The sequence below is a fragment of the Ciconia boyciana genome, chromosome 15, assembly GCF_034638445.1.
Source record: "Ciconia boyciana chromosome 15, ASM3463844v1, whole genome shotgun sequence".
In the NCBI taxonomy this organism is placed as follows: domain Eukaryota; kingdom Metazoa; phylum Chordata; class Aves; order Ciconiiformes; family Ciconiidae; genus Ciconia; species Ciconia boyciana.
The window spans coordinates 4,207,955-4,233,198 of NC_132948.1; the positions used below are offsets into that span (position 1 = coordinate 4,207,955).

General features: G+C 37.8%; 1 protein-coding gene across 8 annotated transcripts in view; it reads right to left on the reverse strand.

Annotated features, from left to right (window-relative positions):
- Positions 1-24,979, reverse strand: part of CIT (citron rho-interacting serine/threonine kinase) — a 75,958-nt gene extending 50,979 nt beyond the window's left edge. For 7 of the 8 annotated variants that reach the window (XM_072879828.1, XM_072879825.1, XM_072879823.1 and 4 more), the window contains exons 1-12: positions 24,937-24,979; positions 24,428-24,553; positions 23,532-23,673; positions 22,084-22,259; positions 20,636-20,737; positions 20,279-20,421; positions 19,247-19,340; positions 17,700-17,903; positions 16,330-16,483; positions 8,670-8,850; positions 1,283-1,388; positions 268-411 (exon numbers count right to left, since the gene is read on the reverse strand). In XM_072879828.1, the coding sequence (XP_072735929.1) occupies positions 268-411; positions 1,283-1,388; positions 8,670-8,850; positions 16,330-16,483; positions 17,700-17,903; positions 19,247-19,340; positions 20,279-20,421; positions 20,636-20,737; positions 22,084-22,259; positions 23,532-23,673; positions 24,428-24,523 (1,542 nt within the window). In that variant the 5' untranslated portion in view covers positions 24,524-24,553; positions 24,937-24,979. Of the gene's footprint in view, positions 1-267; positions 412-1,282; positions 1,389-8,669; positions 8,851-16,329; positions 16,484-17,699; positions 17,904-19,246; positions 19,341-20,278; positions 20,422-20,635; positions 20,738-22,083; positions 22,260-23,531; positions 23,674-24,427; positions 24,554-24,753; positions 24,861-24,936 lie in introns of those variants that run through there. The other variant, XM_072879822.1, reaches the window with a different exon arrangement.
- Between the last annotated feature and the right edge of the window lie 265 nt (positions 24,980-25,244).

Here is a 25,244-nt window from a genome sequence, read left to right on the forward strand (position 1 = left end):
AGTAAGACAAACATCACAAACAGTTTCAGCAAGACCAGGACAGTAGTTATTCCTGTATGTTCTAAGTGCATGACCATGAAACAAAGTTTGAATAAAACTATCAGGCAAGCCTCTGCAAACAATTCAGGACTCCATATTCAACAGATATCCTCTCACATATTATTTTCTCTCCATCAAGTACCCCAACTGAAACCATGATGGAAGAGAAAGGCAAAGACCACCAGATTTCAGGCCTTCATAGCTGAAAGGACTGGTGTAAGGGCTCACACTGCATTCTGTGATATAGGTGGCCAGGTCCTGCTCCAGGAGGGATCGCTGGGTCTCAGAGGCTTTCAGTTCCACCTCCTTTTGGCTAAGTACAGCCTCCACCTCTGACACTCTCCGGTGCAACCGCGTCATTTCCTGCTCCATCTGCAATAAATATCAAGAGGTTATAAAAGGGGCTTCAAAAGCTTTGTTAACTGCTACTTTCAGAGCTCTCTTTGTAAGGAATTTGTCTCCAAGAGACTTCTAGCTATGTTTCTCCAAATGGTGTTTAAATTCCAATACCATTGTCTCTGCTCCAGGAATGCACAGTTCTTCTTAAGGACAAGTAGTAAGTCTAAGTCACCCCATTCATTCAAGCTGCTTGTTCATATTCAGTCATTCTTCGAACCCCAGTTAGCAAAGAAGACACACTCATTTTTCACCTGACTTGCAGAGATGCGTCACTTTAACCTTATCCCAAATCCATGCTGGACCAGAAGATGGTTTCCCCCCATCTCCTTGTCAGGAGCAAATCGTCAAATCCAGAACAAAGCAGGGAGAAAAGTAATCGAACTCTCATAAAAGTCTCAAACAAGCAGTAAGTTTTAAAAGACTCCACCGGGTTCCCTTTACTGGAGCATAGCAGCTGTTATAAGATGTTCACCGTAACCAGTGACGTGACAACAGTTATGTAAGTAGAAGCTGATGAGTTAGGAAGAGAACCTCTGAACAGTACTGCTGTAATTGTGCGTATGATGAAGAGGCACGGCCTGCAGGAAGAAGCAGTCGTCTGTGTCACGCTGAGAAAAGGACTGTTTAAAATCCAGAGCCGCTTCTTGTTAAGATAAAAGTATCTAGAGCAACAGCATGGCCTAAATTCATCTCCCTTTGTATTGGACAGGAAGCCACCTCACTGAAGGAAAAGCACTTTGCCCACCATGAGTCTGGATGATCAGCAGCATCTGACAGATCCCTGGACATACAGTGGTTGCAGATTCCTGGAGCAATGGAGATGGCCAATCGCATAAATAAATACCTTGTGACACTTGTCCTGGGCGTCTTGGAGTTCTTTGCTCTTGAGAAGAAGTTTCTTTTCCATGGAGCTGACCTTGGCTGGAGAATCCACGCTTGAAAAAACAGATCTAAAAGAGCAAAGCCAAACAGAACATGAATATAGGCAAAAGGTACAGAAATCTGCATTTATGCAGCCTTGGTAAAGTCATTGGGTCCTTACTTATTCCAGGATAAAAGAAAGGTGCAGTAATCAGTCTAACAGCCATCATTTCAGATCAAACATACCATAAAACCTGATGACAGTATATAATTATTAAATAATCCATGTGTACTTCTAGTTACAATATTAATATTTTCCATCAGTGACTTTTATGTTAGAGTGGAAAACAATAAATCACAGCAACATTTTTGCATAACTTGTACAGATTTATAAGTGTAACAAAAACAAAGCATAAAGTCAATGTAACCATTTGGAAAGATAAATTATCAGAGAATTGCTTTTTATTTTGTACTTTAAGCAGGTTTTAAAATTATCATCAAAGTATAAATGCCCTAAAAACTTTAACGTGTCATAATCTGCACCACAGGAAGAAGAATTTAATATCCTTAGTTACCTTCTGTGAATCAAAATTGAACTGAAAAACTTTCCTAACCCAATTCATATGACCCCTACAAACTCAATCAATATCAATATGATTAGTCACACTGCAGAACTTCAGAGTTCCACTTAGAAGTAATTTTTTTCATGAGACACAACTTAACTGTACTATTCAAAACAATTTGACTCCAGAAACCTGGGGAAAATATTTACATGTTCTTAAGCTTTCTGTCTAATTGGGACTCAACATTTAAGAAGTTTACCATTTCTGTTAGTCTAAATTCTTTCTAGAAAAGGATAGGAAGCCACTCAATGTTGTGGAGCATATTTTTAGTGCTTTGCAGTCTTAAATATGTAATTTGCAACCAAAAAATTAAGTACACACATCAAAACATAATTTTAAAAATCGCATTCTCCCTCGCATAAAATGATTCAAACTAGATATTTAAGCAGTTAATGATGGAACCAGTGTTAACTGATAGATGGAAACACAGAAGTACAATGAAGGTGCTAATAAAAGATCACACAGTCTGCCCACACATTACTTTCTGCTTCTCCTGGCCACAGTTTGGTATGCAGCCAGTTATCCCCATGGAGAGAAATGAGCTTTGAGCAGCTCTCTGCATATAGCCATACACCCACACACAGCAGCACAGTCTCTTCTTAACACCAAGGAAAGTTTGATTCCATCACCACCATTTTCTGAGAAAAATCTACTCCTTACTCCAAATAGATATGAAAGATAGTCACAAAAAAAGACTCATGGATTTTTATGAAAATGTTGCAGCAACATATCTATATCAAAATAGATCTCCAGTACCATCACCTTAAGTAGTCATTAGGAAACACTGTTTTGATATTAGCAAACAAACATAGCAAAATCCACCAATTCTGCCTTGAAAGGTCAAATATTAATATTTCTTCAGAAACCTAATGTGGAAAAACTTAGAAGAAAGAATCCTGCATGTCAACGATACAGATATGATCAGAACTTAATAAAAAACAAATGTTAAAAGTGAATGCTTTTGTAAAGCATTCCTTTAGTCCTGGTCCAATCAATCTGATCCATCAGATTATTGTATTTAAAAATCAATTTATAAAGCATGTCTATACTTCTACAGAGAAAAGACAACCATCTGAGAAAGATGCATATTAAATCCCATAACAGCTGGGCGTACAAACAAGGCTAAAAATGAATAGTTGAGAAAAATCAGTCTAAAAATACAAATTAAAGCTCACATTAACTAAAAAAGACACCAAGAAATCTGCTTCAAAATGTTAATCAAATATATGTAAATAGCTGCAAATGTGTACTGAGACAAGTCTGAAAATCTTTTTATAATAAAAATTTAGCTTTACAGGTCTGAACTGCACTGGCCAAAGCAATTTTTTTTTTTTTTTAATTATAGTTTCAACATTAGCCGTCACCTTTTTAGTTTTACTCTTTTCAAATCTGAGACAATACCTAAGAAAACTCTAGCCAGTTCTCACAGACCTGGTTTTATTTGCTGCTTCTATTTCACCTCCCCAAAGGGGCTAATTTTATTTGTTGTTTTTGCTTATTTGCTATTTTATTTTATTTGCTATTAAAAGAATCAGAGCCTAATATTACAGGCACCATTTTGCATTTCAAAAATTTCTCCCAGCAAGCCAGCTTAAAGTATCCATATGCACTGCAACACAGGAAGTAACAGGACAGATTCAGGCAAGAAGATACAGAGCGCTGCAAAGACACGTTGTTCAGCCAGGAGTGATGGGATGGGACAGAGCACAGGAGACTGGTACTGACCGAAGTTTGAATTTCATTAGGTGACTGTAGAGGGAGCTGCTCCTCAGGGTTAGTGTCAGTTTTGCAAGGAAAGAGAAGACTACAAACTAGAACTACAATCTTTCTTCCTCATCCCTGTCCAAAGGGAGGAAGACATTCCTTAAAAAAATATGTCCTGGTGACACGACAATTTTCCTGCCATGGAAACAGTACATCTTATCCCCAAATGAAGTTGATTTCAGTTAGCACTAGAAAACACAGTTTTTAAGAGACATTCTTTCCCAGTAATTCTTTCCTGTGTACAAATTATATTAGAACAACTTCATGAACATCCATACAACCTTCACAGTATCAGAAAGGGGGCAGACAGAGGAAATCAAGAGAAATGGAATACTGACTAATCTAATAAGCCTTGTCATGGTGATATAAGCTCTCAACACTGCATGACAAGGTAGAAAATACCCACATTGCTGGGACACATATTCATCCTCAGTCAGCATCATCTCAGAAATTAAACACATACAATCCAACATCAAAAGCCCTGATGCAAAGCTATCATTCAGGTTGGTACCATCTCAGAATATTTCATGTAATTAACTGCTACATCTGGATCAATTCTCTTAGCACAACAGAGCAGTTTCTGGTGTTTCCTCTGAAGTGTGAAAAAAAGATTAACAAAAGGTAACCAGCATACAACAAGAAAATTGCAATAAAAGATTAAAAAAAAAGTCTATAGTACCAAGCGCTGATAGCACTAGCTGTGCCAATTTACTTTCAAAAGAAGCACTGCCTGCATGACTAAGAAACAAGTTAACTTACAGCTGACTATCTAGTGATTTCACAGCTAGATCAGCAACAGCCCCAACCAGCAGAACTATCAGAAATGGTGCTAGTTGTGTAAAAGCTCCTCCGGTCTTAACATGGCTGAGATGAAGAAGAAAAAAGTATTAGTATAGGAAAAGCTATAAGATGATTGAGGTATCGAGCTCATATCTTAACCTCTCTTGTGCTTCATACCTCATACCTTCCTTTGTCCTTTTATGCCACTCTCAAACCCCCAACTCACCTGTGCTTATTCCTTCTCACAACGATTGACACCATCTGTCCTAATCCTGGCCCCCACACAACCTGCCTATAATTTCATCCCCCGTCCCTCATGCTCTATTCTTTTTAGCATTATACTCATCTGTACCTTCCACCCCCTCGTAAATGCTTGCTCAGGCCTAAAAAAAACCAACCAAAAACAAACAGTGATACCATCAATCTGTGAATAGAGCTAGCTGAAGCAAAGCATATTTTTGGTATGTTCATCCTCTGCTTCCTCTTTAATCTATCTTTGGTGAAAGAGTTTACCAGAACCCGACAAACTGTTGGAAGAAATCAGTAGTCCTTCTTTTTGAAAGAATGGCCCATTTTAACTCTCAGTATTTTATAATGACAAACACGAATCCATATAAAATTTTAAAATTAAAAAAACAAACAAACAAAAAACACCAAAAAACACCCCCAAACAACCAAAAACCCCACCTTGAAAAATACAACTTCTTAGGAACCCACAGCAAAGATTTGGACCATCTACCAAAACCTCACAGACCACAATTCAAGAATTACTAGGATTACATTTATTATATTCTGAAAGATAATTTAAAAAAATAAAACCCTACATCAGCAACCGAGATTAGGTACTAGTCCCACTGTCAGCCTTGCCTCTGTTCAGCAAGTATTTTGTATTAACCTAAGTTTTGTATCATAAGTAGTCAGGCCCCTTTAGCTCCTTACTCCAGCCTAAGAGAGGACAGAGGCAGGCAAAAATTTACATCATAAACTATTTTTTTAATTAGGCATTATTTTTTTATTAGGTATTTTGGTATATCTTATTAGGTATTTATTTGTATTAGATATTTTGGTATATTTGGTTAGCCCTGGATTTATAATGTATTTATTTTATGCCTTAGAGCTTCTGCTAGTCACCTGCAAAGGACAAGAACAATTTACTTTCACCACTTGATGCATATTTCTGGCATCTAAGGGTTTTTCTCACTTGTTCTAAGCACTGGAGATGAGCCACAGTTAGGGACAGGAAGTAAGGTGGGGCTGGCTTTTAATGGAATTAAACTCCCAGTTGCCTGTTATCTTGTCACAGTCACACACTCGCAGCCAAACCAGCAGCCAAATTTGCAGTCAGGCAGGCATTTCTCCCTCAAATCAAGAACTCAGAGGCCATGATGGGAGAAGGAGTTAGCTGGTCCTTCTCTGTAGCCTGATCCCAGTTCTTAGAATCATACAGGAGATTTAACACTTTGCTAGTACAGGAACCTATGACATAAGCAATGCCCTTGATTTTTCCTGATTGCTTCCTACGACACATTATCATGCCTTTTGCTCTTTTGTTAGATCTTACATTTGTTACAGGATCACAAATTCTTCCCAAAACTCATGGTATGGGACAGCATACAGAACATTTTCATTCAATGGACCCTTCTAAAATACACACCGACTATATAATTTCTGGCAACAGGTCTAAGTGACTTAGCTGAACCCTTCTAACCCTAAGTGGTTGGGAGAAAGAGGAGGATGGAAAAGAGAACTTCTTTTATCCTTCTTCTGTCCAATGTTTTTGAACAGTCCTTTCTCTGAAGTATTTGAAATTCCTAGCTCAGCTATGGCTTCTTACTGTCCAGTGAACAAGGGTGAGAGTATAACCCTAAAGTTTATAGCTTGACAGCCCTCAAATTAAAAGCAATGAAAGTTTCAAGGACCTTGTTAATGGCACTCTGCAGTTGCCTGGCCTAAATGTGAGCAGCACTAGAGGCATTAGGGCCATCATGCTGCAGACACAGGAAAACAGATCTGCATCACTTAGCAACCGTAAGGGTTAGACTTTCAGAGGAAAGATTTAAGAAGAAAAATTCTGGACTGATAAACTTGATGACTTAGGACCTTTCAGAGAAGACATCCCAAGATTCACAACAGATAAGCCTATCCCCCATTTACTGTTCTCTTCCCCATCTAGAATTTGATATTCAAGCTAGTGTGGACAGAAACAGTACTTTTTTTTCCTCAAGTAAAACATACACCACACAATATTTTGTAAGTGAGAAGTTATCTTTATGACCCAGTGTTGCAGTGATATTGAGAATAAACTAGCCACTGCATTATTTAAATACAGATTATTTTCAAGTCTCCGTACACTCTTTGCCATATTTAAATCACCTTAGAACAAAATGCAATTATTTACTGCTAAAAATATCAAAGTGCATTTATCGAGATCTCATTCAAAAAAAGAAACCACTAAGATCTACTTATATTAAAATTATTTGGGGGAAAATTGAGTACATTATGTCTTTCTGTTCCAGCTCAGGGGAAAAAAAAAAAAAAAAAAATTTTACTTCAGTCAAAATTTCTCCAGAGCACATTAATCTCTATATTCTTTTGCTGTACCCCTTCTCATCTATTACCACAATTCAAATACAACTTCAATACGCATCTTCGGTACTAGCTCCACAAAGAAAGCATATCAATCAATCTGCTATATCTATATTACTTTTCAGCCTTCAACCTCCAGCACAGTGACACCACTGTTCCTGATACTTTACCTCACGCTCCTCTTCAGTTCTAGTCCTGAGCCTTGATTACATATACATTTTTACCATACATCTATGGTCACTGTTGAGCCTCTTCTGACTGTCATGAATGGTCATGTAGCCTTGATAGATGGATTGCAGTTCCCCAGGCAGAAAAGATAACACTATAAGTTATTTCACTGCTAAATCAAGATAGATTTTAACCCCAGGTATCTACAGATACAACATTCCATTTTTCTAATTCTGCTGACTATTAGACCATTTCACCAAAATAATACTTTTTTGGTTGTTATGTCCTCTCCCTTCCTCTTTTGTCATAAAAGCAACTCTGCTGAGGAGGGACAATCAAAAATTCCCTTTTTATTACTGGCATAACCATCATATAACCTTGATTCACAGTGTGGGCAAGATCAAAGATGTCAACAGTATCACTAGATTTGGTTACACACTTACCGCAGAGCAACTATCACAACCAATATGACAAAAAAAATGAAAACTTGATTAAGACGGATTGACAATGAAGTCCCTTAAGGGAATTAACTAGCAGCAATGAACGATGGTTGACACAAAAACACAGCACCTTAGTGCATTGAGTCACTAACCCAGCTAAAGCCATTGCATTCCTGAGAGGCCTCATGATACTGAGGTAAGGACTTCTCAACTTAACGTACCGCACTAATACTTTTCCAATAGCTCTGTCATCGGAAACTAACCACCCACCACACCAAATGGTTTATACCATACTGTTTATATTCTTCCTTTTCTCCGACTCCATTCTCTCGGAAAGCATGTTTTGTTTCAATTGAAAACCATTTTTTCTAGATCTTTACCTCCCTCCACAAACACGTACCCTGCATACTTCATCTGAATCTCCGGTCTCTTAACACACAATACAGCAGTCTTCATATTTAACTTGACCCAACAGCACACAGTCAGCTGCCGTGAAGCTCTCTCTCTTGTTCACTGACCCATCGCTGCACATTCCCAGATTAGTGGAGCTCCATTTCTGTGGATCACTGATTCAGCCTTACACATCCCCAGCACTTGGTGCCCACTTTCTGACCCAATAAAATAACACCCCCCCGCTTTTCGATCTCCGAACTCCTCAGTATTCTCCTTCTTTCAGGGATCTGCAATACCAGAAATGCAATCACTTACTGCTCCCTGGTTAACAGCAACAACTAATTCAAAGTATTTGAACAACAATTTTAACAATAACTGGTTTAGAATCAATCTTTCCATTCCCTTCCCTCCCCCTCATCCCAGAAATAATCACAGAACAGTAGGACATGCATAAGCCACAGCAGCAACAGATAAAGCCAGAATCTGGCAGCTTCCCTAAAGCAGAGTACAGGCCAGTTAAAACAGCTTTTCCCTACACACACACACCATCCTCACTGTAACAAACCTTCGCATTTTTCCAGTGGTCCTATCCACCTAAGCAATAATTCCTACTTACTCTGATCTGAGGATCCCTAATGCCTTGATGAATGAAAACCCCACAAACGGCAAATCTTCACCCGAGAAGCCCGCTGGATTCAACTGGCGCGTAGAGGATAAAACCCGCGAATTCTTCTCTGGTTCATCAAAATTTGAGGTGTCATCATCAGACTTGAGAGTAGGAACGAAGGGGGGAGGAGCTGGTGAAAAAAGCAAGAAGAAAAGACAAAATTCAGCTACAGTTCACTCTGCAACAGTCCCACTCATTCAGTGCTTGCAATGGCACTGCAGCTCCTGCTTTTAATCTTGCTAACACAAGCAGACTGAGCTGCTGCTCTCAAATCGTATTACAGCAACAAGAGATTAACCCTTAAGCTACCAACATGGCTACCACTCTGCAGGCAGAATGTCTCCCAGTCTGATTAAACCGGGTTTTAGGTTGGGGATTTTGGATTGGTTTGGGGGATTTTTTTTCAGGTTGTTTTTTTTTTTTTAAACACATACATTGAATCAAATCAAAGCACCAGGCTAAGAAAATCATTACTGTAATATAGATAAAAGTAATTCAATTCTGATTCATGTAGAAAAAGAAAATGTCTCCAACCAATCCAATTAGTGACACTACATGAGAATGTAGCCTGATCCTTTGCTAGTCAGCCAAGGGACATATCTACCCTTTAATACTACCAAGAATCTTCTCAGCACAGGCTTCTAATCAACAGCAAACTAGTCTTTCTCCTGGAATATTCTAATAAACTATAGCTACTAGGAGCTAATTGGTCTTTAGGAAGGGAAGAAATATCGGTAAGATTTTATTTCTCTAAAAGAGCTTGCTAAAGATCTGGAACTCTTGTTGGGACACTACTGCAGTCTGGCTCTGATACAATCAGCTCTGAAGAGAGGAATAAATAGCAAGAATTACAATGTATTTCTTACTATAATTTCTAAATTGGTACCACTTAACTTGTTAAGCAGTTGTTTAATTTCAGCTGATTTTCTCGTGTTTGCTTCAGTTTAATTAACCAACAGAACAAAAGAACAAGTTCTTCTCAATGATGTGCAGCACCCGAGCTACCTGCTGGCTTTGGCTACGTGTGTGAAAGGAATGAATGCAAAAGCCTGCTGTGCGATTTCTACCTCATTAAATCACATTTTCTAATATTTTTATTTATTTATTTATTTCATCACTCAGGTCCTCACTCACTGCAAATCCACTAATCTCTTTTTTGCTCTGTAAAGGAGACAGCTCTTCAGTCGGCAACCTGAACGCAGCCCATTGTCACAAGCTGATGGAAGTGTAGTGTGCTAAAACGGTTACCATGGATCCAGTATAGATCTCCTGTAGCTGAAGGGTTGATGAGAATTGAAGAACCGGGAACAAACATTACAACCCCTGCAGTGCAGGCTCCCTGCTCCTCACTCTCTGCATGCTCGGAGTTTAACCCTACCTGCCTGCATTCGTGACAGATGCTGATGCTTATCTGACTGACACAGGCAGAATGAGTCACGGCTGGAGCTTGCTAGCTCCCTCTAGGTTGCCAAAGCCTTTCACAGCCCACTTTTTAACTCTTAATTCTCTAGACAAATGTACGCTTAACCTACCCACCGGACCAGCATTAATAGCCAAAAAAAAGAAATCTGTCTGTATAAACTGCCAAATCAGTACTACACATGCAGGCTTTGTTAGCGGCTCCCCAAGGAGCCATTCTGACACTGCTCCCAAGCAGGGAAGTGAGAAGAAATTCCATGAAGCAGATACGATGCTGCTCACGTACAGTAGTTCCAGGTACATTAGAATGAGATAAATGGGGAAAATATACAAATTAAATAGGTTCTGTAGTAAGCAGTTTTACTTACTGGCTCCAGAATGTTTAAAATTTTTGTCAATATCATGAATTTATTAATTTCTGCTATTTTATTGGGTAGAATATAAATTTAGATCCAATATAATGCTGACATTTATGTACTGTAAACATAATTTTGGAATACAGCTTGTTGATTAGGATCTGTATTTTTCTAAAAATTCACTTAATGTCAGGATAATGCCCAGCTACTCTTTCATATGCTCTTAATGATTAAAAACAGAGAAGCAACAGAAAACAGTTTGTGAGTATATCATCTTTAATGCAAATATAAGCCCAAAGTTACAGTTAATTCATAGCAGAGGAGGATAAGTTCAGGAATTAATATTTTTTAGTTTAGGACCTCTGCTGAAAGAACTTTGTACATCCTCTTACAGGAAAGGGTTGCTGTGGGGTTTTTAACATTGTCTTTGAAGACAGATACTGTCTATGAAGTAAGGTAATAGAGAAAACAGCAAACTATTCAGTTCATCTGGGGAAGTCTAGAATCTTTCTTAAAGAGGTAGCAAAAAACAATATAGCTGCCTTTTTATAATGGTATAACCACCCTGTTATACACTCCTCAAGAATCTGAGAGATAACTTCATCTTTGAGAGAGAGATCTAGTGCCTTACTCTCACCAGAAATTAGCTAAGAAGATCTTAAGAGTCATCTTCAAGCCCTTGCAATTAAAAAGAAAGTCTTTCCTCTTACCAACAATAAGAATTCCTAGTCAAACCACACACATAAAAGAAAATATAATTTAAATACGCATAAGATCAGCATGCACATAAAAAGATGAAAAGCACTCAGTAGGGGAACAATGGATGCAAAAAGATAAAACTGAATGCGAGACAGAGCAAACCTTTGGGGCTGGTGGGAAACTAGTTTAAAGAGCACAATGTTTTACACTACAGTTTCCTCTAATGTTTAATAGAAGATGTGAACGAAGAAGAGAAATTGTGAACACTAGATTTAAAAAATAATGAAAAAAAATCATTTGCCCTCTATTTCGCATTCACTAAAAATCCAGGACTAACAGTCCAAAAACTCTGCAACTTTGCAGTATGACCTTGTTACAATATTTGTATCAAGAAATAGTAGCAACTAAAAAGAAAACTTAGAAAGAACAGTCATTCAACAAAAACACCTCTAGATGTTAAGTAGTTCTGAACTGTCAACAGTGACTGAAAATGAGAAGCAGAACTTCCTCAGAAGTTTCAGGTCACTGGAGGAAAACTCACATCTAAGTAAGAGGGAATATCTTTAAGAAAAAAAAACAAAGCTAGATCCACTGTCTGATTTTGAAAATTATTTGGTACTTTCTTCATGGTCTTTTATTCCTAAGACTAAGGAGTCCTTTGCCTGGTGTTGAAAGTATCTACAGAATAGATGGAGTAGTCTTGTAAAAGCAAGCTAAAACAGGGAAGCCATTTTGTTCTCAAATGTGGGTCACATGGTGACATAATCTCTAGTTAAACTATTATTTCTGGCTTAAAACCAGAGGACTGTCACACAACTATAGTATTTTCAGAACCAAATTAATATTGGTGAATGCAAATACATTGATGTGCTTATCAGTTGCTTCTTTAAAGGGAAGAATCCTTTAGTAGAGGTCAAGATAAGCCTCTGAGAACTAAATGTTAAAACCATGCCATCACATCTGACAAGGTGAAAAATTTGCACTTTTTTCAGGCTCACCCAAAAGGGAGGCAAAACTATTACTCAAAAAGACAGTAAACCCGATGCTTCTACTTGTACAAACTGGTATAAAGACCTCTTTTTGTCTCCGATATGTTACAAATGAACATACATGTTCTGTTTACCATTTAAAGTATCTTGTACAGAACTGCATGTTTTAAAAAAGCCAATTGCTTGCCTAGATACCTCCCCACTTGTGGAAGGATGTAACCCTCTTCCATCTGTTCCAAAGAATGACTTTCAGAGGAAAAGGGGGTGTTGTAGGTTGCTAAGTTTAAAAAAAAAAAAAAAAGAAAAAAGCAAAAATCAAAACCACCACACATACACTGCAGTACTTTAACCAGTTTATCATTAAGATTAGATAAAATGTCTCTTATGGAAAGAAGCTTTTTTGTTTGTTTGTTTTAAAAGTTTGCACTAGCGTATGTATTTATGACTAGTTCAAGGAACATTGCTTTAATCGGGTCTTTCCATCCTTTCAAAATATTTTCATGCAAATTCAGAAGAGAGATACTGCATTTCCCCTGGGACAGTGAAAGACTTAACTGAAATAGGAAATTTGAAGGAAATACAGAACATTTCTTAAGAATAAAAATGTGTCTTTTCTTGATCTACAAGGTAATCTATGTATGCTTTCTGAGGAAAAGCATCCATATAGCCTTTTTAAGTAGGTTAGGCATTACTCTTCCTCAAGCTTTAAGAGGCCTGTTTGAGTAAAGTGTTATGGAAGGAAAATAGAAAGTCCAAGTGATGTAATTTAAGGATGTTTTCTCTAAGACCACTTAAAAAAAGGGCATTATACTACTTCTAACCAATCTATACAATATTATCTTAACATCTTTTCTGTTCTGTCAAGACAATGATCCAACACATACATTTCTGTTAAGTGATCTTCAAGCTGACATGAAAGTGATCTCCACTTAGAGAAAGAAGTCAACTCTTTTTCTGAAGCCAAGCATTTAAATGAAACATCACAATGTTTAACTGTTAAACACACTGAATTACAACTTTGGGTTCATAAGGATAAAGAAGAGTCTTGGACTTATGAACAATTAAATGTGAGTTCCTGCCTGTTTAATAGCAGAAGACAGCCTAAAAATCAGTCTTCAACACTTTCTCAAGTTCTTCTGTTTGCACAAGACATTAATTCTTTTCTTCTCATATATATAGTTTCCTCATGCAAGTCCAAATATGCCGTTCCATTTTCAAGACCTCTTGGACTGCAGTTACAAAACAATTCTTAAAATGAAAGATTCTTTATCCTATACATATATATCACTTAGATGACAATAAAAGTCTTCTGACCATCTCTCAGTAGCCTTCAGCAGGCATATATTTGGTTCCAAATTAAACAGCTGATGTACTTTATGGATTTCAAATAACAAAAGGTGATTAACAAAATCCCCAATTATATAGACTGCAACCTTGTTGCCGATAACTCAAGTATGTCATCCCCCATTCTCTACCTCTGATTTCAGATACTTATCAAGTACTCAAGTAGTTCTGTTATCAGCTTTCCAGTTAAAATCCTGATCATTTAGCTGAAACACAGATAGAAATATGTTTATTCTAGGTAAATAAATTCCAAAATCTTTTCAGAAAATTCTGTCAAGTAAATCAACACAATCTTTCAAAAGTTTAGCTTTGTTTTCTTTTGTTTGGGGGATGGTGGTGGTGTCTGTTTTGGGGGTTTGTTTTTTTTTTTTTTAGAAGCTTTAGAAGTCATTAAATAGCAGAAATCAACAAATACAGAGAGCAAAACCTATAAATATGTTTCAGTACAATACTCCAAGGAAGGGGAAAATTACCTGTTGAGAGAGACCTGACCTTAGGTTTAATGGTTGGATTCTGTTTCTGTAACTTAAGAGCTGCTTCTACAGACACACGCTACTCGAACCCAAGGAAGTTGGGAGCTTTTTTAGAGGCAACTATCTTTTGGGAAGGGGTTTACTGAAAAGTCAAGTGTTTCATAGGTTACCATAACAACAAAATGTAACACTGAAAAAACCCCTTAATGACACATTTTTAACCAAAATCGGTGCATTAAGAATGGTTATCCTGGAGCTCCCAGCATGATAATTTAAATACCTGCAAGGCAAGGGCACCAATTTTTTCCCAACCTTTCTCAGTCTGAAATAGAAATAACATCATTGCTTTTATAGACTAGAGGAAAGTGACTGTGCTGACAAAGAATTAAGTTAACAATCATAGAATCATTTAGGTTGGAAAAGACCTTTAAGATCATTGAGTCCAACATTCCATACCCTCAAAATCTTTGACCAGATTAACTTGAGGGAGTGAGATTCTTTAATTTAAATCTAAATCCTATGACCTCTTCCAGCACTCACTAGTTTCCTAATTTTCTCAGGCTGCCATTGCTCCAGTTAAACACCACTATCAGCGGAGGTCAAGATAAGAAAGAAACTTTTAGCTTTTAGATAGCCCAGGTCAAACCCAACAAGGGTTCTGAATAGAATGACAGCAACACTGCCCTGAATAAACCAGCAAATGGAGAACCACTGCAGAGAGCAAAGCAATAGGTGATACATTGAATCTGCTACTAAAAGCAAGAAGACTGCTGTGTTTTGTGCTAGTTACAGTGGGGTTTTATGAAGTATGAGACATAACAACGAAGTCAGGGGTCAAAACTGCGTGAATCTTCGCAGTAGGTAGGTCCGGATAGTACAGGGAATGATGCAATCCACTGGCCAGCTGCAGACAGAAATGGGATTTTTAAAAATCCCGAATGATTATTTCAACATTATAATGACATCAGGGCTGTCTACCAGCTTGTTCATCAATATCACTGCTGTCACATGAAATGGCAAAACACTCAATTAACTTGTGCAGTTGTGTGAATACTGGACAGACGATTGCCAAGGAAACACCAGAACATACGCTCACGTGCCATTTTTTTCCAGATCTGAGATAATATGATACAAATGCAATACAAAAATCTCAGAAACAGAAACTGGTGGCTTAGGCAGGTTCTGGGGAAAGAAGGCAGAGTGAGCTGAAGTCTGGGAAATGTATGCTAAAATGATGAAAAAGACTCAAGGCTCAATGGCTCTCAAAGGGCAGAAACAATGGAATTTAACAGAACAGCAGCTCCACAAGTTTAAAATTAATGAATCAACAGAAAACTGAGTAAACATTCTGTGGAGCTGACAGCTGAAGCACTGAGATAGTCATCAAAAGTAGCAGCACTGACTTAGCAATTTATCATGGAAAATGGAGCACAATGGAGCACAATCATTGCTCTTACAGCATATTTGATAAAGAATATAAGGCAGACATGTTCCTTGCCCAGATAATCTTACAGTCCAAATAATTTAAAATACTATCCAGCACAAGTCAGGCACTCATACACAGATCATTGACACTCTCCGAAATATTTGCTTTTGCCATGGAGCTGGTGCCTCCGTACTTCCAAATACTAAATTCCATTGCTTCCATAGTATTATAAACAATTTTCTGCATAGAAAATTATCTGTTTCACTGATTTTATTCCATTCCTAGTAGAATGAACAGATTTTTGACAAAAAATTAATCATATATTAGCCATATTAACTTTGAGGAAAAACTCCAATGCCCCTATGACCACTGACATTTCATCACCTACAGGAGCTAAAAAAAACAAAAGCAAAACCAAACAAACCAAAACCACAAAACAAACCACCAAACCCCAAACAAACTTAAATGAAGCTGGATCACAAGCAATGATAGAGAGAAATCTGAAGATACAACAACAAAATAATAGGATTAAGCCAAAATTAAGCAAACTGAGGTGGAAAAGGCCTGAAAGAACATACTGATGCATTTTAATCTGAGGAAAGACATGGAAAAGACCATTTTGATTTTCCAGTCTAGTGCCTGCAGTAATATGGCAATTGCTTCAGAAATTCATATAGAATTGTATTAAACTTCATCTTACCTTACAATTTTCACCTGAGAGATGTTAACATATCCATCCAAAAACCAAAATTAATTGTTTTGTTAAAAACACCTGCTCCAGGACACAATCCTGTTTCAGATTAATTATTCAATTCAAACACAATTAAATACTCACATTGTACAAATTTTCTTGTTACCCAAAGAAACAGAAATTGTTTATAAATGCAGTATTATTCTACTCACAGTTATGGATATTATTCCAGTCAATTTTAGAAAAAAACGGATGGCAGCAGAGTCCCTCATAACCCAGCCTTTCCTTCTGCCCACAAAGCAGGCTCTGGATCAAATCAAGAAATTCACTACTAACTTTCACATCCTCTGGGAACTTCAGAAATCTCTGCATTAGAAAGAAAAGGATTTCTGCTCAGTAGGAAAACAGTTCCAGAACAGTAAGATTAAGTTTCATTACCCTGAGATACGTCATGCACAAGGGATAATTATTTATAGCATACAAATAAAAGTATTGTGCGTTATTTCCAAATAGGCTTTTATATGCAATTACTGCAGTAAAGATAAGAACATAGGAACAACCATACCCAATCAGACAAATGGTAGACCCAGATCACCATCTTATGCTGAACAATGGCCAACGGCATACACAAATGGAAGAGTAAAACAAGACATTTCCCCAGAAAATTCTCACAAACTTCCAAGGATTTGTGGCTTAGGATTTTCTGAACCAGGGATGAAGTCTTTGTATTTGCCAGATCTCAATGGATTCTTCTTCCGTGAATTTTTCTAGTCACTCCTTGAACCCATATAGACATTCAGTAGGTGCAAACTTACGGCAAAGAGCTCCCAGCATGAGAATGTGCTACATGAAGTATCCTGTTTTGTTTGTAACATAGTTACTGCTGGCTACTTTCATTTGATGCCCCTAATTCCCATATTAGAAGAGATAATAGGCAACTATACTTTGATCACTTCCTCCCAGCTACACATGATTTGATTTTTTTTTCTTTTTCTTTCCTACTAACTCTTACCATTCTATGTGCTGCTTTTTGGACTAAGAACTAAACCAACATTTGCATAGATTATAACATGAAGATACTGTTCTTGAGCCCACCACTGGGTAAAGTTGGGATACTTTTCCCTTCGTATGCATTGGTTTAAATTTATTTACACTAGATTTCACGTGATGTTTTAATCATGCACACACTCAATATCCTCAAGCCTTTCTGCAGCTCTTCATAGCTAGCCCTTGTCTTTACTATCCAGAAACACTTAGTAAGATTCAGGAACTTTATCAATCCACAATTCATCCTTTCAATCCCTTTTCTAGATTACTTTGGAGATGCTGCAATTATAGTTGCCTAAGATGGACAGCTAAATCTTTTTGAATTCATGCATTGCAGATGGTTATTTTTAAACACCTGTTACAAAAAATAACTTGATATCTACAATATGGAGGCATATAAAAACAAAATAAAGCATATATTCTAAATATTTTATGAACATGACAGAGACAGCCATAAGCTTCTTTTTTCAACTGTAAAAACATGATCTTTAGTTACAGCCTTTTTACCCAAGAACACGGAAGGAGTTCTCTCTACCTGGAAGTTCATGATGTTATTGAAAGTTTTTGCTGAAGTCCCTTCAGCGAATGGAGATCTTCCATAAATCATTTCATACGCAATGACTCCTAGGGACCACCAGTCACATTCTGGACCATAAGAAGCTTTGCCATCCCCATTCAACCCCGTTAGCATTTCTGGTGCCATGTAGTCAGGTGTGCCAACAGGTAGCTTGGCATTTACCTAGACGCAAAGATATACCAAGTGAAATTACAGCACTTTCTGTTCATCGTGATCTTAGTAATAAAACATTTTTTTTTTTTTAAATAAGACAATTTTCAGCCCTCCAAGTGAATTTTAAGTAATTTTAAGCAAGGCTGTTAAGCAAAAAGGTGCACGGTTAAGGAAACTGCTGATAAACAAACAGAAAGCAAGCTATTTGGTATAAAAAAAAAAGTCGAATTATCAGAGCTAACTGTTACTAGAAACTACAAACAGCTGAAGCAGAAAAGTGGCATTCTAAAAAGCACAGAATTACTAAACACTGATGTTTTAAGCAGTATACATACTCTAGCACTACTGCTTCAACTAGTATTAACAAGGACATCATATCTGAAATTTGAAAAATACTCAAATTTAGAGAAATATTCCCTGCCCTCATTCCATTCTGTGCCATCCCTACCTTTTTACCTTGTGCTCATCATCAAAGTACTACTATTTGAATTTCTGGAGTGCTTAGAAAAGGTAATTCAGGAGCCAAAACTGCAATGATTTTTGCACTGAGTGGTATAAAGAATGAAATAAAACAGCAGGCAGACTAACACAAAAACTTGAAGATGACTGAAAAGATAATGTAAAGAAAAAATGTAAAAGAAAAATGCAATGCAGAGGGGCATTGAAAAAGGCAGAACAGGGAAAACAGAATATTAAGAGTCACAATACTAAGCAAATGCTATGAAAAAATCAAAATTGTAAAACAGGACAGGAATCTGGTATAGAACTTCATATTCTCACTTAGATAGATCTTAATTTCAAATTATCACTTGAAATTGTATGCAGTTACCTAAATTTACAAGCAACTTATAAAAAAAAAACTCAACCAATTCACAGCTTTGAATATATTGCTTTCCGGTGAGTAAAGCCCAAAACATTGGAATGTGACTCATTTCAATCAAGAGCTCCCCGGTCTTCAAAACTATGCCACCTTAGTTACAACAAACACAATTTTCAGTCCAGTTATGAACAATTATAAATCCATGTCCTTCTTTAAACACAGCATTGAACAGTTGCAAGAATCTCTAGAAGTATGATTTTGTATTGCCATGCAGCACCATGAAAAAGTAGACTTGCCTTTACCTTGTATATTAAAATTTTACTAAGCAAACATATATCTACTGAGAGCTGTAAAAGCTACTCAAGCTCATGTTTGAAAAGCCATTCATAAATGGAAAAATATCACTGTGAATAGTTTCCATATTGGACAAGAAAGGCAGAAGAACAAGGTGTAATCAAGGAACAGATATAAGGTTAGCATTCCCTTTCTGACTGGACTATCCAAACAAGCCATTTTAAATCCACGTTATTACCGTTTTGTTCACTGTCATTTTGGCAGCTGACCCAAAGTCCACCAGTTTAATGTGTCCTGTTCGATCAATAAGAACATTCTCTGGTTTGATATCTCTGTAAGCAAGAAGAAAGCAATCAGTACCTTTCCATACCATTCCCCACTGTCACATCTAGATAACAGGATATCCCTTTTCAGCTACACTCAACCGCGTGCTCAGTTGCATAAAACCTTAACAAGTGGGAGTCCTATATCCAACTGTTGTTCTGTTTCCAAGCAAATATGAAAGCAGTGAAGTTCCTCTTATTTCATGGAAAGTTAATAATTATTGACAGAAGATGGAAAGAAAAGGTGTTTTCGCACCTTGAAACCTACCTTGTAACTGAGTTACAGTGAAGTATTATATAGCTTTCTTCCCAAATTTCCTCACAACTTATTCTGTACATCTTTCAAATCCAGGCAGCTACCTTGCATTAGAAAGCCACAGCCTATGCTCTAAGTGCAGCCAGTACAGCTGCTTGGAACATAAAATACTTCATAACATTTCCAAAGCTTCAGAATGGAATAAATTTATTGAACACCAACATGATTTGAAAACGCATACAGTAACAGCCTTCAAGCCTTGATATGATCTTTAGAAAACTCTGCGATATTTAACTACTCCAACATCCTATACTGCCCTGTTCACCAATCAACACACAAGTTTTAACAATTACACTAATTTCCCATACTACTTGGGAAAAGATTTTAATTTTTTATAGTGCAACATTAAGGCTTCTTTTTACTAAGCCTCCAGAAAATATATGTAACAATCCTTTCTTGATATTAGTTTGAACTTTACATCAAAGTTAATGCCTTTAGCTACAATTATAGTTGAGAGTCTGATTAATTTTCTAATTTTCTCTTCTGATACAGCATGTGAAATACTGTCCTGAAAGAGGACAGAATATATTAAAAAAAATAATAATAAATCAAGAATGCATCATTCCAGAACACCTTTTCTGGAATGATGCTGATCAAGTATTATGTGCAATGCAAAGCAATCTTTACCTACCGGTGTACATAACCCATCTGATGGACACTGTGAATGGCTAAAACCAACTCTGCAAGATAAAACTGCACCATACTCTCATCTAGTTGGTCCTCATATCGGTTTAAGAGTGATAGTAAGTCCCCTCCAGGCTGATACTCCATAACCTACATAAAATTTTAAAGGAACAGACATAGTCCATATATACAAAAGACATTCCATTCAAGTCCTCCATATTACACTGGACACATATCAAACAGTTGCACGTAATGTAGGAAAATTTACAGAAGATGAGCACATTTCAACCATCACATTGTTCTTCAACATAGCAATGGCAATAATGTTCAATAGAGAAGAAAAGAAACAAGGACTAGGCATTACCAAGTAGAGATTTTTCCTATCTTGAAACGCATATTGTAACTGTGGAATCCATGGACTGGTGCTCTGAGATAATATACTGCGTTCTTCCTCAAAAAATGACACCTACAAAAAGAGGAAGTGTTCAGTTATATCATGACAAAAATGACTTAGAATACATTAGAATCCCCTAGTTTTAGAAAACTTGAGTCTGTGCCAAAGGCACACATCACAAAAAAATTACACAGAAAATATTAAGTGCTATTTCCTTGTGATGTGCACCTTTAAAAAAGTAATTTTACTCCTTTGTGTTTTCCACTCCCCTCCCACCTTCTGTTGTCTAGCTTGCTTTCAACTGAATAGTCCCTGCAGCAAAGGCCAGCTGCCCTTTCAAACAGGTGAAGCATCTACCAGTCTGGAGTGCACTCTCGGTTGACCTCATCTGGACTGGCCCTAATAAAAACAAAACTAACCTCAAAAGATTCAGACAGGAAAAAAAGAAGGTAGAGCAAATATGGGGTAGCACCTTACAGCTAATTCAGTAAAAAGTTCATTGTAAGATATTAAAATACAAGGCTTTCTTGAAATCATCCTATAGCAACTATTTAATTATTTAGATGTGCAGCCAGACAACAAGAAATTAAATTTATTACAGAGATACTGCTAGTTCATTAGATCAACATTCCCTACTTTCACTGACCCATATTCAACAAGATTAAGCAAGTATCATATTGAAGGTAGTATCATACCTTGCTTTCTTATCAACCTATGCCATAGCAAGAGTAATTTTAGTTTCTCTTCATTTCTAATAGCCACAAACAATGCTAAGGGATCTCAGGAGCAACTTAACTGCACCAAATATCAGGAACAACTGATGTAGATATTGCTGTATAAATTCACAGGCTCTTTCATGGAGTATCTCTGTCCTACTTGTCATCTCCTGTCAGTGAAAGATTAACTTCTGTTTCTCACCAAACTATGATAACAACCTCCATTATCCCTTTTTTAAGTTTTCAAGTAACACATTTCTCAAGCTAGTGAGAGGCTCTCCATAAAAATCCAGTCACCACAGTTTGCCTTCACACCCACTCTTGACATTCTATGTCGCTCTTTAAAATAAAAAAAACCTTAATGAATAGATTGCCTGAAAATTCAAGCCATCATCAAGCTGATCAATACTGATCCAGTATTTTCTTCATCTGTTTTTAGTTTTCTTGCAATTAGATGGTAAGCTCTTTGAGACAAGGGCCATTTTTTGTTTTGGATGGCACCTCACCCAATAGATTCATGGTCTATGACAATGGCTTTTAAACACAGCAAAACTGCACACAAATATATTACTTCATTTAAATGTAGGACGATCCTTCTTCTCAAGATACTTTTTAACTTAATTCTAATAGTAGTGACAAAAAGGAAATGTTCAATAAATTGTATTTTATCATTCTACTGTCATAACAGAAACATATACATACATGCTCCTGCGCCAACAAGGACTCCTTGCTCATCACCTTCATAGCATATACATCACCAGTAACTTTCTCTCTTACTACTTTAACATCTGCAAAGTGACCACAGCCAACCACACTCTTTACTTCAAAATCCTTCACGCTGGGTTGCAGTTCCCTTAATTCAGCTATAGTCTCTGCATCTATAAAAATAAAACACTTATTTTTACATTAGCCAACTAGCATTTCATAACGAACACAACATCATAAATGGTGAATAAAACAAAACAATAAAAACATTTATTTCCAGACTCTCAAGAAATGGTAAATCATTCCAGAATATGCTGCTTTAAAAAAACCAGTATGCATAAGAATTAGAAAAAGGCTGTATTAATGCATAGTTAAGACTGAAATATGGTACATACAAAAGAATCAGGAAATGTTAAGACGGTTCCCATAGCAACCATAATTCTGTCCCATTCATAACGTCATAGGCTGATAGCTTCTTTTGTTTCTAATTTCTTTCCAACCGTCCTTTACCAATACAAAGTGTATTCTCCAAATATGAGGGCTTTACCAGCCAAGTTCTACAAGTCAAGTGGCAGGGTTTTCTCCTCTGCCTGTGGGAGGCACTAGTCCATTGTCTAACAGATAACCGTAGACATGACATTTCAGATATTCAGTTCAAGTTTTCCATTGACTAGTTTCAACCAGCATGCACTGTGATAATCAATTGCTCTCTGTAGATTGTTCTAAAAATTCTTCAGACTAGCAGAAAATTACTCTCTGCTAATAATATCTAGAAACTCTTGGATGGAACTATTATAGAGGGCATGGTAAGTTACTTTTAACCAAACGGCTTGCTAGTATATCTTAATAGAAAAACTGACGAACTTTTTTTTTCTCCCCCCAATCCGAGCACATCATCAGTAAAATATTTACTCCATCAGAAATTATATTTCTGAAGCACAGAATTACTATTTACAAGTTACACATGCAAATTTCGGATAACACATGGAATCCAAAAGATTACATCAAGCTGAAAGAGCCAAGTATTACCAAGGTCCTTTCTAGATTTTTTTTCCCTCATACCTCTAGTCACTGTCCTGCTCTCAACTTCTGACATCCTTCTATTGTGCAGACTTGGAGCTTTGCTGCATGCAGTACTCAGACACTTTTAAAGAAAGCGCCTCCTCAACTATAAATATATATAGTACAGACTAAGAAGGATGCACGTTCGAGTCACAGTACTTCAAAAGCCACTTGCATTTGGCCTTTCTGGACCTGAACACAGCCCTACTAAGACTGCCAAGGTCCCCTTTGCAATGTTGAGTCTGTCCACAAAAAGTCTGATGCTCAAAGTCCTGCGTTACAATCACTAATGAATCAAAGCAACTAAAGCATTATTTAAACATTCAGATTCTTAAGCACTACCTTTTAAAGTGACACCTGAAAATCAGGCTAAACAAACTTACACTTCTTGACAAAGTTGCCAACGTGTTTAATTTTCATTAAAGTGGGGTTTCTGCATTCTTCAAAAAGAACGAATAAAGAATCAAGGATGCCTTCCCGGGAGAGAGGAGACATCTGCTGTTGAGTCACAAAGAGTGGCTTCCCCTGGAAAAAAAAAAGAAGCAACAGCAGATGGAGTCTCAGACAACAATGAAAACCTTCAAATCAATAACATATGTATAGAGCAGATTAGATATTATCCATTTAAAAATCACTACTTCAGAAATTAGACAAATGATGCAGAAGTGTGAGGTAAATATATCAACTCACTATGTCTATCTGTAATAGCTGTTACAGGTATTTTACTTTTAGACAAAGCGATCCTTTAAAGATTGTTAAAGTTCAAATCACAGCTTTCTTGAAACTCCCTACATCCTCCTGATGACTCCGATCTGACTGGCTTTTTTCTTGACATTGTACTACGTGGTTTTTTTCATGGTACAAATAGTTTAAGCAATCAGTATCAATACTAGCTCCAGAAGGAAAAGCTGCTGAACCTCAGATGATCAAATAACAGCTGGTTGGGTAAAGCCATCTCATGACAAACCCTCAGCTACATCACCCACAAAAAAACCTGCAGATTACAGTACACAAAATGCAATATTCCATCTTTATGTGGGAAAATCCACTCAGGCTAAAACATTAACAGATGCACGTAAACGTAAGACCAGCTGCTATCCACTGAACTTTGTGCAAACTAGGTACACACTTTGAACTCCAACAAGTCATCCACTTCCTCCAAAGGACCACACAGCCACGCTTTGAGTGTCCACACAAACAAGCAAAACTGTATTTTGATACGCTGGATATGGGCACAGCTGAAACCGAGATCAGTAATCCCATGCCAGATGCTCTTTACCTGAAAGAGCAGATTTAGCCGGGAAATTCGGCTGGTGATGGGCTCCATCGTTCCTGCCTCTACCGGATTTCGGGCACCGCATTTGAACTTCAACATCTTTACAGATTATCTTGTAGAAAAGATCACCTGAAAAAGAGAACCGGGACTTTCAAGCAGAGACAATAAAAAAAGGAGATGGGGGGAGTATAATTTAAGCAACATTTGTACTTCCTCAGAGACAAAATTTATTAAAACTAGCAAGCCTGAACGCATCCGGAGTGTAACAATAATCAATGTGTTTTCTGGGAAAGGCGGGGAGAGGGAAGGGCTCCAGACGGAAAACAAACCCTGACGGCGCAGAGCCCCCCAGACGGCGGCCTTTGTGACTAGCGGAGCCGCTGCCCGCGGCACAACAGCCCGCGCTGCCACAGCCGCCGCTCCGGCCTCTCCTCAGCGCCGGCGGCGCGAGCCCCGGCCTCAGCCACCCCACAACGCCCCGCGCCGCCCTCCCCCCTGCCGCCCCACTTTACCGCCATCCAGGTTTGAACAGAGCGAAGGGCGTATCCCGGCGACCATCACTTCCGATGACGCGCGCCAAGGGCCCCTGCCTCAGCCAATCCCGAGGCCGGTCTGGCGGAAGCCCAGTCGTCATGAGGCGCGGCCTCTCTCAGGGCGGTGCTGAGGCCCCCTGGGATGTCAGCTGTGCGTCACTCCTCCGAGCGGGGCGGGGGAGAGGGTGGTTAACGGTTTTAACCGCCGAAGGTGGCAGTCTGACCGGCTTGCCTGCCGCTGAGGGGGCTGGTGCCGCAGGAGGGCTGGGAGGCGCGCGGCTTCCCCT